Genomic DNA, 13,781 nt, shown 5'->3' on the forward strand with positions numbered 1-13,781 from the left:
TAAATACTTGTGAGTATAAATACAAAATATGAGGAAAATTTGTTTGGTTTTTTTTCCAAAATAGCTCAATTACTCAAAACAGTCCATAAGAAGGAAATAATAGGGAGGTCTTTGCAGAGGTATATAAATATTGCCAATGTTTTCCAAAAAGGTGAAAAGTGGTTTAGGTTTTCAAGCTTGTAAGTTATTTGGAAGGAGAAACATTGTTTTTCTTTTGACCTTTGAGGATATTCTTTGTTGTTCAATGATTTTCTACACTTCTTGGCACAATGGGCTTAACTGAATTGTTGTGGTTTGTTTGGAGTTTGTTTGTTTGGGGTTTTATACTGTTAAGAATCCCTCTTTTGTAAGGAAAATTTTGGTGAGATTTACAGTAGCAGAGAAGCAAGTGTCGCCCTGCAGCCAAAGAAATAACTCCAGGGTAATACCTTGTAACTGGGAGCAGAAATGGCTTTGCAGCTTCTGACTCCCAGCTGAGCTCTCAGAGCTGGTCATTTCAGCAGAAGGTGGCATTTCCTGCACTCATCACCCATCTGTGTTTACACTGCAATTACCAATATTTTGCTTGATCTTGTGTAAAGAGTGCGTGGGCCAGTGAGACAGCAGAGTTGTGTTCTCAGTTGTCATTATCTTTCATAATTAACAACCTTCAAACCTAGGTTTTTCAGTTATTAGCTTTTAATGAAAGATGTGGTACTGGCTTTTCTTTCTCACCACATCCGGAAGTTTGGACTAACAAGATAAATTATCAGGCTAAGCATATTTTGTGTGTTAATAGGTTATTTTTATGGGAGCATCTCCCTCATTTTATTCTTGTATCATCAGGCTCGATTTGCCAGCAAACTGTAACCATTTAGAAACAATCCACAGATGTTGATTATGCAGCTGCTGTTTGTGAACAACTCCCTTTTCCCTCTCAATCTGAGAGTGGTCTGGAGAAGCCTTTTCACTGCTTGACTGGACCCGTTGCTCTCTTCCCTCACTGGACTGCAAACTGATTTGCCCAAGCTGTATTTTCCCTTCACCTTGGTCTTGTGTGTTTTACTTGTAAAGTAAAATGACCCTCAACTTCCTTTGTAATGAAAGTCTGAAAATGTGGATTTTCTCAGTTGGCTTTAGCCAAGTGAATCTAAAATTCTGAGCCTTCTTGTTTTGCCAATAAAAACAGACTCCCTCCTCAAGGCTCCATGATGATGTGTAATTTAGTTCACTGTTCTGTTGTTGCTCATGGTCAAGCATGTGCTCCAAGAGCCCAGGGAATCCAGCCAATGAGGACTTCAGTGGAATGATTCCTTTTCTTTACAAGCCTGTTTCTCTGTGACAGTACTAAAGAAACTGGTCCCTGGTGAGAGGGTTTCCAGTGCAACTCAGTTAAGGTAAATGGGCCCTACACCTGTTGGAGACTCTTGTCTATCAGCCAGATTCACACATGAATGTCAACTGGAAGATGCTGCTACTAAACACACCCGTTTCACAATTGTAAGACTGCCAGTACAGAACAGTTCTGTTGTGGTAAACTCAACAGAGGAGCTGTGAAGCCAATTTCAAACACTGCTTTGCTGCCCACTTTCCTGTTTGTTGTGCTTCCCATTGGACTTTAACAGTATTTACTGTAACAAGTAGTACAATCACAGTAATGCAATCTGTGCAATAGCACAGATACAACAGCAGCAGATTGCAACTCCTCATTGGCTTGTCGGAGTCTCTTAGATGTAGGATTTTTGCTATTCAACAATTCTTACCCACAGATCTTCATATGCCTTAAACATATTCAGAACTTTACAGCCAGGCACTAAGTTAAATAATCAGACTGATATTCACAGTGTCATGCTAAATATTTGAAATTCACTCTTGCAGGCTGCACAGACTCTGGGCATATCTCTGCTTTCTATGTCCTAGAAATGTCCTATTTTAAGCACTCAAGAGGAAGTGAAATGCTAGACTGACCCAATATGGAAGGTGAATTTTGATGAGGTGAAACAGCAACCCATGTAGCCAGAATGCATTCAAGTAATACAGACTGGAATTATCTTGGGTTGTAAATGAGTGTAATATTCTGCAGCCTGTGAAACTGTAATAACACACCTACTTTAATCTGGTAAGTGAGTATGGGCTGGCTGCAGAGATATATTTGGGGCTGAGTTTAACTGAGAGATGGAATCGAAATGGGAAGGAAGGAAGGGCACTATGCACATTCCTCTGCTCTCTCAAACTACAGTTCAGTGCCAATTCAAATACAAACAAGAATTGATAAAGCTAGATTTGTCTGCTGTAAATGAGGAAAGCATAGGGTGACCTAATGGGAAGCTAAGGCAAATATATGAACTGATTAAAAAATATGGGCTGAACTGTTTGTGAAAAGTCTGATTAAGTACATAGTTCTTTATTGCAAGAGGACAAAAATGTGAATAGTAAAATAAAGATGAAAATAATCTTTTTGGGGTGTGGAGAGATACTGGCCTTGCCAAGCATATTTTCTTATTGTGAAAAGCTAATGCTTCTGTTGCCTGTAGGAGAGGGATTCTAGTGTGTATTCTGTGTTCAGAGCAATACTCCAGGGTATAGTAAAGAATGAGCTAAGAGGATTGTGAGGCAGACAAAATGTGATTCTCCAAAAGGAGGACATATTTCTTCTAGGGTGTCATCACAAGAATATTGTGTAACTTCTGAGAAATTCCTGACCTAGATTTTCCTGTCTTGTGTGTTTTTATTTTTGTTGTTTGGATAACAGTGAAAGTTTTGTGCAGCTCCCCACATTGTGGGGAACAAAACAACAACCCTGAATAAAGGGAGACAAATTTAGGGAAAATCCTTGTGAGCTGTGGGATTGATAACCTCACAGATTCTCTTGCATCTCAGGGGAAGAGTGGGAAGTTGTGGGAAGGAAGGGACATACTTGACTTTCATCACATTTTACACCCCAAGGCCAGGCATGGTTGAGGGATAATTCTAATCCCTGGCTTTAAGTAAGTTACAGTAACTTTGAGGTGTTCTGATTTGCTGTAGCAATGTAGTGGAATATAAAGGGGTTCTCAGAGTGCCCTGTTCTACCTGAGAAACCAAAACAGTTTTAGGCCTTCTGGTGATTTCTTGAGGCTGTAAACAGAAAAAGTCTTTTGAGCCCCAAGGACACACTGTTCACTACATGTTCAGGGAAGGAAGGTACAGGCATTTTCTGGGCCTTTTTCTTCTGCAGACTTAGTGTCTTCAATCTCAAATTACTCAATTTTTGCACCCTTCTATATCTCAGACATTGGAATGCAACATAAGCTCCACGGTATTATGTTACCTTTCATTAAATACAATGGAACAAAATGTTATTAATGATAAGCAGACATGTGAGATTTTGTTTAAACATATGTCCAGTTGCTCACTGAAAGAGATAAGAAATTGCAGCTATATTTCCTTTAATTTATTAGATCTGTCAGGGTAAAAATAACATCTTAGATAAGATAATGGCACTATAAATTTTGGTTCTTCATTTACAAAATGATTTATGATTATTTTATTTGCCCAAACAGTATCTATTAAAAGTCAAGATTCTCATTCTTCAGTATTTCTCCAAATTCTAAATTTAGACAGAACTTTTAGACATTAAACATAGCAATTGGCATATAAAATAGTTCCTCTTTTTGTAGCTGTCTTGTCTCAAGAAAGTACAGTTGTTGATTGAAAATGTTAAATTTTCTTTAGTCACATCTTAAATGAGCGTGTCTCGAGTTATCTGAACTAACCTGAAAAGCTGCACTTGTGAACCTGACCCACAGCCTGTGGAAGTCAGTTTCTCAATTTAATTCACTGACATTGGAGTGCATAAGGCCCTTTCTGTTTAATTATCTCAACTATAGGCCGTGTTGATTGGGTGATACTCTGATCTCATTGTCCAAAAGGACTCTTGGTAACAAGTCTTCCCTTGTTAAAATCAGATACTGCACAAGTTGAACACGTCTAGGATCCTGCTGTCTCTGTTGGTATCACCAATAGAGGAAATAATTTCCCTTAATTAAGATGTGAAAAGCACTCATAAGGTCACCTTGTCCTGGTGGTGAGATTTGTGGTTGCTCTGTAGAAGAATATAATGGAACTCTATCTGGTATCAGTGTGACTCATTTAAAATATAGGATAAAGTGATATTGGAAAGACTAATATACAAAGTGAAATCAAATGGCTGAAGAGGAATTTCTGTCCTGTATTCCTGAGCAATTTAGTTTTTATGCTCTATGGTAACAGCAGAATTGTCTTCTATGGCAGGAAAGGGAGTTTAAATTTTACTCCATATTAGAATAGAACAATGACAATGTAAAATTTAAATTTAACAATTTTAAAACCTAGCAAAGCACACAGGTTCTTTCTTACTGCTAAGGATTGTTTTGGTAATGAGTTACCAATGTAAACTTTTTCTATTTAATACTCTGAGAAACACACTGTACTTTTAGTTACATTTCATCACATTTGCTCTTCATTCAAAAAATGGGGAGAGAATGTCATGCAAATTTTTGACAAATAGGGACTTTGTGATCTTGACAACAAAGCAGCTTCAAGTGTTTAGTGCTGTTTTATTACTTTAGACTGAACTGCAATGTGTGAATTATGAAGCTTTTGTAAAAAATGAAGGCAAGATATTACTATCACTCCCTGGAATAATTTCAATTACAAAATTCCTGGAATATAAATTAAGAAAACAAAATCTGCCTTTTAATTTCATCTTCTGTTTTAGGCTGTAAAAAATCTAACAAGAAAGTTCACTCTTGGCCCCGGTTTGTATTTGTGTTCAGAATCAAGACATGTATTTGGGAGCACTCATAAATCTGTCAAACCTGCACAGCAGAGCAACACACAGTGTTGTTGCCTTGGACTTTTGGCAGCATCCAGGAAAGAGGGGGAATCAAAATGTGTTTGTTTTCTCTTGCTGTGTTGTTTTCCCTGCCAACAGATTCTAATTGCTAATATTCCAGAGAACTGAAGTCATTTTATTATTCATGATTGTTGATTCTTGGCCTATGATATGTTTACAGCTTTTATACACATTTAATAGTCCTAACCTCTCTATCTGTTTTTAAGGAGCAAAAGAAAAAAATCTTTCTTAAGTGGCATTATATTGTGGCTTTTCTCTAGAATTGATAAAAGATGAATTGTCCTATAAAATACCACATTTATCCTCTCTTCTTCTAAATAAAATGTTTATGTTTAAATGAGGGCCCCTTGAAAAGGGCCTCAAAAGGGAAACTTTTCACATCTTTTGTAGCTGTTTTCAATTACACTTTTGTCAAGAACTGCCTCATTGTCCTGACCCAGTACCATCAGGGGGTTTCATCATTTTACTTCAGTGAGGACTAAGGTTCAGTAGAAAGTGGCAGACAGAGATCCTTGCCTGCTGTTGATACCAGTCGAGTTATTTAATAGTTATTACAGTCTACAAAGCTGCTAGCTTGGCTTACAGGCCATAGTGGTTTTATGTAAATTAAAGGCACACATACAGCAACCTCTGGAGTCAGGAAGAGGCAGTGCTGCACAGCAGAGGGGATTTCTGGATGGCGTGACTGGAAGACCAAACTGACGCTGTACCAAATTCATTGTGTATATGGAAATTAAATAAAGCTCTTAAGTTCATCCTGTGCTTGAGCTATCTTGAAACCATCATGGTTTCCCTTGTTCTTGCTAAGAAAGACTAAAATATCTTCAAAAACTGGTGGTGTGGATTCTTTCCAGATGTTAAAGAAACTGCTTAAAGGGACCTAAGTAGCAAGTAATGATTTTTGCTTATTCTTTTCATTAAGTCAAAATGACAAAGAGACTTACCAGTTCCTGGTAATCTGGTGGCAAATCGTAAGTGTATGAATAAGGAAACAGTAGCAGCTGGGAATAGGAGTGAATTGTCAAGTATGCCTTGATTGTAGAAAGATGTTCACGAATAAAGTCAGCCAAAGCCTTGGTCTCCTTTTCAGACTCAGGTGCAGAGCCACAGTAAGTGGCAGCACAGGGGGATTTTGAGGCCCCAGTAGCTGAGAAGAAAGGTGAATTTAATGAGTACTTAATGAAAAAGTGGGTTGTTAGGAGAGTCATGTTACACCACTTTTGTAGGTAAGCCTTGGAACTCCTGCTAATACACATATCATATCAGAGGAGGGAATATTTTGTGGCATAGTTAAGACACTGGGAAACATCCCATAGCAATGAATAAATATGGCCTTTAGAATGTGCATAGTTGGAAGGACATGAATATGGATGTAAAGCCCTATATTATGGAAATTATTTGGGATATTGATTTGCTTCAGTACTTTACAGTCCTTTCCTTGCATATCTTCTCAATTTCTAAGGCACTTCCATGAAACAGAGAAGTGGAAACCACTCAAAAGAGACCTCTTTCCATGAAAGCATGCTCCTTTGGTTTCTGTTCTGAGCTCATAGCCGTGTGTGTGTGTCTATATATATATATGTGTACACATGTGTGGAAGTGTAGGTGTATATGTACACGTGTGTGGGGATATGTTCATGGAAGTAGCCATACTGATGATGCTAGTAGTCAAAGTTTGGCTTTTTTTCCCAAAACAGCTCTAAAAATTAAACACAATCCACTCCACAATGCTCCAATGGTGGGCTTCAGTCAAGCTGAAGCTGTACCATCAGGTAGGGGAAATCCATAATTAACTATATTGGCTATTGCACTTGTATATAATTACTTGCAACTCTTGTTAGGAGACACTTACTGCACCAGCCAGCATCAAAATTCCTGTTGGGATCTGTCCCAATGCAAATGCTATTGGCATTTTTAGAGCGTGTCTTTCTCCACATGCGGTCCTGTAACAGAATCATAGATGAAAACTAAGAGTAAGTTCTGACAGTTGGCTCTTCCAACAATAAGAAGAATGTACTTACATTTGTCCAAGTGTAAATGTAACCATCAATGTTAAGAACAGGCAGAACATAGAAGTCCAGATTATCGAGAAGTGTTGTCATGACAGTGTCTTTTCCATATGTCTCCACAGCCTACTTGGAGAAAAGCAGAAAAAGCTGATGATGCCTTCACAGATGTGTATCTCCTGTGTGTATAAGGGCCTGGGTCTGGGTCAGGAATTAATGAATGTGGTAGGTAAAGTCATCCAGGTCACTCCAGCGCATGAGATGGCACCTCTGTGTTACTACATGTGCTAGATTTGTGCTGACTCAAACCACACTGGTGTTAGAAAACCGTCTTATGCTGGTAGATAAATTATAAGATGAAGGAATGTTGATTTTGAATAGGATGATAAATCACTGGAAAGAGACTTCCATTTACTAGCTTCCTGAGTACAGACAGAACAGTATTCCTGTCCATATATATTCCTACATCCTAACACCTTACAGGTTTGAGTTTAATTTATGTGAGAAGGAAAAATCATTATTTCCATTTTCTATATCTGTTGTGCAGAAATTTCATCAACAACCAAAATTATAGACAATATTTCTAAGTAGCATCCTAACTCATTTCCAGTCATAATTCTGTGGATGCATTTATTCATAGGGAGGCAGATTTTTCCCTGCACTTTTCCAGACACATATATTGAATAACAAACAGGAACTCCTGCCCTATTCTGTATATCCTGGTTGTTTATAGCCTGGCACTTGCTATGCTTGTTCACAGAGTCATATCAATGTTGAGAAACCATACAATGATCATGGAAACTTACTCTAAGTGTGTTGCACCCATGTTTTGTTTACACAGCCATAAAGGACAACATGGGGAAATGCAATGGAGAAAGGCTTTTTTTTTTTCCCTGTAACTCACAAATAGGAGGGTGGGATGTAAAATCTAGAAAAGCAGTTTCATATCACTTGAAATTACTTTTCTCAGGTTTTATTTTACCCTTGTTATTGGTGGGGTTTTCCTTTTTTTTTTGTTTGTTTGTTTTGTTTTTTGTTTGGTTTTTGGTATTGTTGTTTTTGTTTGGTTGTTGTTGTCTGGGTGGGTTTCTTTTTTGAGATACATATAACAATCCACCTTGCTCGTGTTTTTCTCTATTTTTTTTTACTTTTATGTCTATAAGCAATCACAGGTGAAATGCTGATGGTGCTCAGAGGTCTGCACTTCTAAAGCACTTCTGCCTATGGACACACTGAGCAGAGGCACTGCTGGTGTCAGGTACACGCATGAATTAAGTGACCAGACAGTGAAAATGACAGCTGCAGTGACGTGAATTGCTGAGAGAAAAATGGTACCACATACTGTCTGCAGCCTTATTAGGCACTAATGAAATCATATTCCCATTGACTCCACTGAAATGTCACTTCTAATTTCCACTGCTCCTTACACAAAACCGCATGCCTGTCTGATAAGACTGAGATTATACTTGCCACCAAAGCCTCTGCCAGCATGGCTGGTTCACGTGGATTGGCTTTCCTTTTCTTGGGTTTTAAATTCCAGCTGCTGCTTCTGGTGTGGTTTTATTTATTTGTTTGGTTGGTTTTGTTGGTGGTTTTTTTTTAATCTTTCAACCGAAGTTATTACAAAATTTGAGATTCAATCAGTAAGTTGCTCTGCTAAAGTGATTGATCTCCCCCATCTGAGGGGTAGTATACCTGTCTCTGTGAAGATGACTGTGCAGCATTTGATAATCCCCACCTGCTTTACAGTGGTGGTGAGAAAGAAAATATGAAGGACATAACATTGTTTAATTCAAGACCTAAAGTATCCCAGACTGAAGTGAAGCTAATTTCACCAGTGCAGCTCTTCCTTGAATATGGTTTCATATTTTTGCACCCATTCTGTACAGCCTGAAGTGGCAGCTCGAAGGGATGTATATGCATTTCCCTCTTCCTGAGTGGAGCTTAGGAAGCTTCATTTATAGTCTTCCTCCTTTCTTGGGTACCTTTCCTCAGTGCTGAGCTGGGGGTAGGTTTCCATCCTCTCTGTTGCCTTACTGAATAAAGCTGGTTGCAAGAAATCCACCACCTGGCACTGCAGCAAGTCAGCTGTTCTGAAGTGCATTCAGGTGCCCTCTGATGTGCCCTTCAACTTCCTTATTCCTTATGTCTGTGTACAGAACATGGCTATGTTTATAATGTTACTAGAGCTGTTTGCTTTTCTCTCACCTTTCTCTGACTACAGGTGCAAAAAAGAATTTACAAATTGTGTGAGTAACCCTAGTAGTTGTCAGTACCTCTTAAACATGTTTCAGGTTGTCTTAAGCTGCTGAAAGATTACAGGTCCAAGCACAAAGATCTAGTTTAGGTAGTTACACCTTGACCCTCTGAGGTGAGAGAACGCATGAACAGACACATATTTAGAGGGAGAAAGGCAGTGGCCTGAGCTCTTTCTGCTCTTTTCAGATTTTCTTAAACATAGTTGCATTCTGTAAAATATTTTTTCATCATTAAGCTTACTGACCTCTTTCACAAACCACTGGCAGAAAGCAGGGCTGATCCACTCTCTTGCATGGAAACCACAATCCATAAAGATGGCCTTCTTATTTGGACCGCTTTTTCCCATCTAGGAAAAAAACAACAAAAAGAACCACCCCAGGGCTTGAACAAAACAAATTGTATGCAGAGCAAGTCAGTCAGCTTGCTGACCTAAAAATCAAACTTTATACAAATATAGCATTCCTTGTTTAAATGGAAATCTATGGAGTGCTCCCATCTGTAGCTGACCATGGTATTCAAGCTAAAACAATACTCTTAATATTTTCATTTTTATTAATGTAGATAAACTTCTCCCAATTATTTGATTATTCTGCACTGTTGATTTATTTCCTGTAGTATATCTAAAAGTTCATCTTATATGTTTGAATGATATATTATTATAAATACTTGTGCATTTTGGGGCAAGTACTCCTTATCCTTTCACCTTTATTTAAGTTATTGTTTTATTAATTCATAAAAGTTATGAAAAAAAAGTCTGTGGTTTAAACCCAGCTGACAACTAAGCACAATGCAGTAGCTCACTCAGAGCAAACATATGGGCTGAGATAAGCACAGTTTAATGAATAATAATAATAATGACGATGATGAAAAGGAAAATAACAAAACCAAAGAAATAAACCCCAAGAAAGACAAGTGATGCAAATGAAAGCAATTGCCCAGCCAGCCCCCGTGCAGTGGCCCTGACCCACCTTCCCCCTAGTTTATCACTAAGCATGAGCCGTGTGGTCTGGCATATCCCCTGGATCAGTTGGGGCCAGCTGTCTCCAGCTGTGTCCCTTCCCAGGTGCCATTCTCCTGGCTGGTGGTGTGAGAAGCAGAAAAGACCTTGGCTTTGTGTAATCACTGCCCAGCAGTAACTAAAATATCCCTGAATTATCGACACCATTTCCAAATCAGCACGAATCCTAAACAACCCCCTACAAGCTACTGAAAACAGAATTAACTCTACCCCAATCAAAACCACCTCAAAATTACATACGGTGAAGATAAAAATTTGTTTCCTATTGCCAGAGACTGACATTTATAGATGCTTTTAGAACAAATGCGTTTACAAACAACAGGTGGAGAGAACATAAAGGTAGATGATCATTCAAAAACTCTCAGGAGTGTGATTGAATTTATATGTCTGAACTTCTAATAATTCATTATGCTACTTTAAAAAATTATAAAATTGGAAGAAAATCATAGTAATAGTAAAATATATTAGATTTTCTGCAAAATGTCTATTACTTTAAACATTTTGTTAGCATCACTGGTGTTTTACTAGACATCATAATCTTGCAGAGGTTAGTAAGGGAAGAGTCTGGCATGGAGAAATCAAGACACTTACTTTGAGAAGGTACATTGGCCGTCCTTCGTATGTTTCCCCAATTATACTACGAGAGACAAGGTCTGGGTTCTGAGCAGCAATATCAGCAGTCCAAGCAGCTATCTGTTTAATAAAGAGGTTAAATCTATTGATGTCTGTGTTCCTCAGGTCCAGACGAATTAATTTGCAGACTTTAAGCCAGAACAGTCTTTCTGAGCATCTAATGTGGCCTAATATTTAATACAGTTTGTAGATTTCCAAGGAGCCAGTGCAAAGATGTGAAGAGTAACATGGCCACGATCACATGTCAGGAAAAATGAGCACGGCTGTGAAAGAAGGAGGAAGGGGGCAGAACTTATGGTGGGAGATGAAGAGCTTGAACTAAGGCAAGGAATGGAATCGAGTTTTTTGGCAGAGAACATGGGAGAAGTAGTAAAAAGGAAAGAGGAAATTACTAGTGAGGCATCTCAGCCTGGTCACTGTATTTGCGCCAGAGGTTCTTTGCAGCACTGGGAGCAGAAGTAGAGGAAATAAGTGTAGGTTATACAAACTAGCTCAGTAACAAAGAGGAAGGAGAGTTTGGAGGCATTATCATATCAACAGATGGAGCAGAAGAGGAAAAGGGAAGAAGGCTGGAAGCACTTTGACTACAGAGGCTAAGGTACCAAGCTAAAAATGTGGTAAATTCTAGATTTTACCGTGTCCCAGTTGTTGTACTTCTCATAGCTGTGCCTGGCAGTACGAGCTTTGCTGTCAAACTGGGCATCCAGTGCAGCCTGCAGGTTGTCAATCAGAACTCTGCAAGAAGGCACCACGAAAAGTGTGAAGAGAAACACACAACAATCCAGCATGAAAGTAAGACATTTCAAGGTCTGCCCAGCATTTGGGCTGCATGGATTGTGAAAGGAAAGGTGGGCAGGTTGAAAATAAAGTATATTAGTTTCAAGTTTCAACCTATGTCCTGCCTCAACCTTGCCACCAGAAGGACCAGGGAGCTATAGGCTCCTGCCAACTAGCACCTGCCTTACTCCCATACTAACAAACCTCCAGGGTAGCAACAGTTTGGTTTCAGAAAAATGGCAATGCTGAGACGGAGTGTGTCTAAAAATGAGCTCTGGGCTGATTTTACATTGCCAGTTGCTTCTGCCTCAAAAGGAAAAGGGCCCTCTTGAACTTTTGGCACTGAAGGAGAGCTAGACTGCAGCAATGTTTAAAAACTGTGCAGCAACCCAGGGATGTTTGCCTGGTGAAATTCCCTGTCAAACCAAGCTTCCAAAGGTTAGATGTGGTTTGACAGCTCTATTGCAGCATTATCCATCCTCCAAGCTACTTTATTGCATGTGAGGTGAGCTATTAAATAGAACACACAATTGCAAAAAACCTCAACATCCTGTCTGGATTGGTTGGATCTCTCCTGTTCATCTTTCCCTGGGGCTGACACAAAGGCACAGCTTATCACTGAGTATGCTCTTGAGGACCTTTTGCTTATATTTCAACCTTGGCTATCAAAAAATGAAGCCCTCTTGTTTTTCCAGTGCCCGTCTTAAAACTCTTACAAATCTTACTCATCCAGGATATGTCCTTGATCATTTGTGATTTGGATAGTGGAACAGGAGTCCAGTTTGTAAGGCACCAGCAGCCTTCAGAACAAACAGTGCAAATGACATTATGTCATGGCACTGCAGCTGCACTTCAAAGGAATTATAACAGCTTGGGTTGTCACAAGGACGATCCACTCAAGTTTGTCAGGGACAGCTTCCAGACATTCTGGCCTTTTGTTGCAATCAAAAGATTTGTGCATAGACCTGAGGAAGTTCATGAATATTATAGGAAAACTAACACATGTAGAGTAACTCCTTTGCTAAAGAGGAAATTCCACTGAAACTGGGTCCCTGTGCTGTATTTGCACTGTGGGATTATTGAAAACCATTTATTCTAGAGTGTTTTTAGATTCTGTTTCTGCAGCAGCATCCAAATCAGACATGATTGACATGAGGCCAGTAAGTTTAGGGACGGATTACCTTTGGATTTAACAGATCATGAAAGTTGTCCTGAGAACTGTGATGTCCAATGAAGGAGTTTGGTCTCATAGCAACAACAGTGGGGCTGAGAGACAAAAACTCCACACTCAGTGGAATGAAATAATAAAAATTTGATCAAATAATACTGACTTTCAGTGTCAGAGTACATGATGTTGACGGACTATACTTTACACATCAAAGAAACCTGATAATGGAGCTGGGCAGAGCCAATTTGCAATGCTTAAATGGAGTGAGAGGAGAAATGAAGACAGACAACCCCGCTCCACTCCAGCTCAAAGTCAATTTCTCATCCTCAGTTTATGCTTACACAGTGATTGGAAGATATGAAGTGAAGCACAGGATCAGGCAACTCCTTATTCTCCTTACTCTTCTGTTAGTGCTACTCACTACGATTCTTCTGTTCCCAGTGGTGTGTAATGTGGCAGTGTGCTGTTTCCTCCACTTGTGCTGCAGTCGTACTCAGTCAACTCGGGCCCTTTTTACTTCTAGGTAATATACAATTAAAAGCTCTCTCTTTGGAGACATCCTTGCAATGGATCTGCTATGTGACTTCAGTCAGCCCAAGGCTGTCCTGGGAATTTGCTTTCCACTCTTCCTTGGTCCTTCACCTGGCAGCTGTCTTCTGTCTGTCACCTGCTGGATTTTTTGGCCCTCTAGATATTGTTCTGCAATTCAGGGGGGACCTGCTCATGGTGGCCCTTGGGATTTACCATTTAATTTTCTGGCTTCTGTTCCCTGTCCATTTCCCTCATCTGGTATATTTTCTGGCTCTTTCTAGACCTTTGCTGCATTTTGTCTGTTATAGGAAATATTTCTATCCCCCTCTGTACTCCAGCCTTGTGTATTGCAGTGAGCTTTCACCTCAGGGAAATTTCTGGTACTGCATCTCTCCTTCCTGTCTCTTGCCTCTATCAACATTTCATCTTACCCCTTCAATGCACTGTAGTTACAGTCCATTTGAACCCTCATAGGAAAGCTGAACCCAGTAGAGGCACCCACAGGAGGGATGAAGTTTGTGACAGCAAAATCAG

General features: G+C 39.4%; 1 protein-coding gene across 5 annotated transcripts in view; it reads right to left on the reverse strand.

Moving 5' to 3' along the window:
- The window catches only part of CPB1 (carboxypeptidase B1), a 38,466-nt gene that overhangs the window by 3,883 nt on the left and 20,802 nt on the right, over positions 1–13,781 (reverse strand). For all 5 annotated transcript variants that reach the window (XM_017726451.1, XM_017726448.1, XM_017726450.1 and 2 more), the window contains 6 exons: positions 11,407–11,506; positions 10,730–10,831; positions 9,365–9,466; positions 6,877–6,987; positions 6,708–6,798; positions 5,800–6,002 (listed from right to left, as the gene is read on the reverse strand). In XM_017726451.1, coding sequence (XP_017581940.1) covers positions 5,800–6,002; positions 6,708–6,798; positions 6,877–6,987; positions 9,365–9,466; positions 10,730–10,831; positions 11,407–11,506 — 709 coding nt within the window. The remainder of the gene's footprint in view (positions 1–5,799; positions 6,003–6,707; positions 6,799–6,876; positions 6,988–9,364; positions 9,467–10,729; positions 10,832–11,406; positions 11,507–13,781) is intronic.

This window comes from Corvus brachyrhynchos, unplaced genomic scaffold (assembly GCF_000691975.1).
Source record: "Corvus brachyrhynchos isolate BGI_N302 unplaced genomic scaffold, ASM69197v1 scaffold221, whole genome shotgun sequence".
Classification (NCBI taxonomy): domain Eukaryota; kingdom Metazoa; phylum Chordata; class Aves; order Passeriformes; family Corvidae; genus Corvus; species Corvus brachyrhynchos.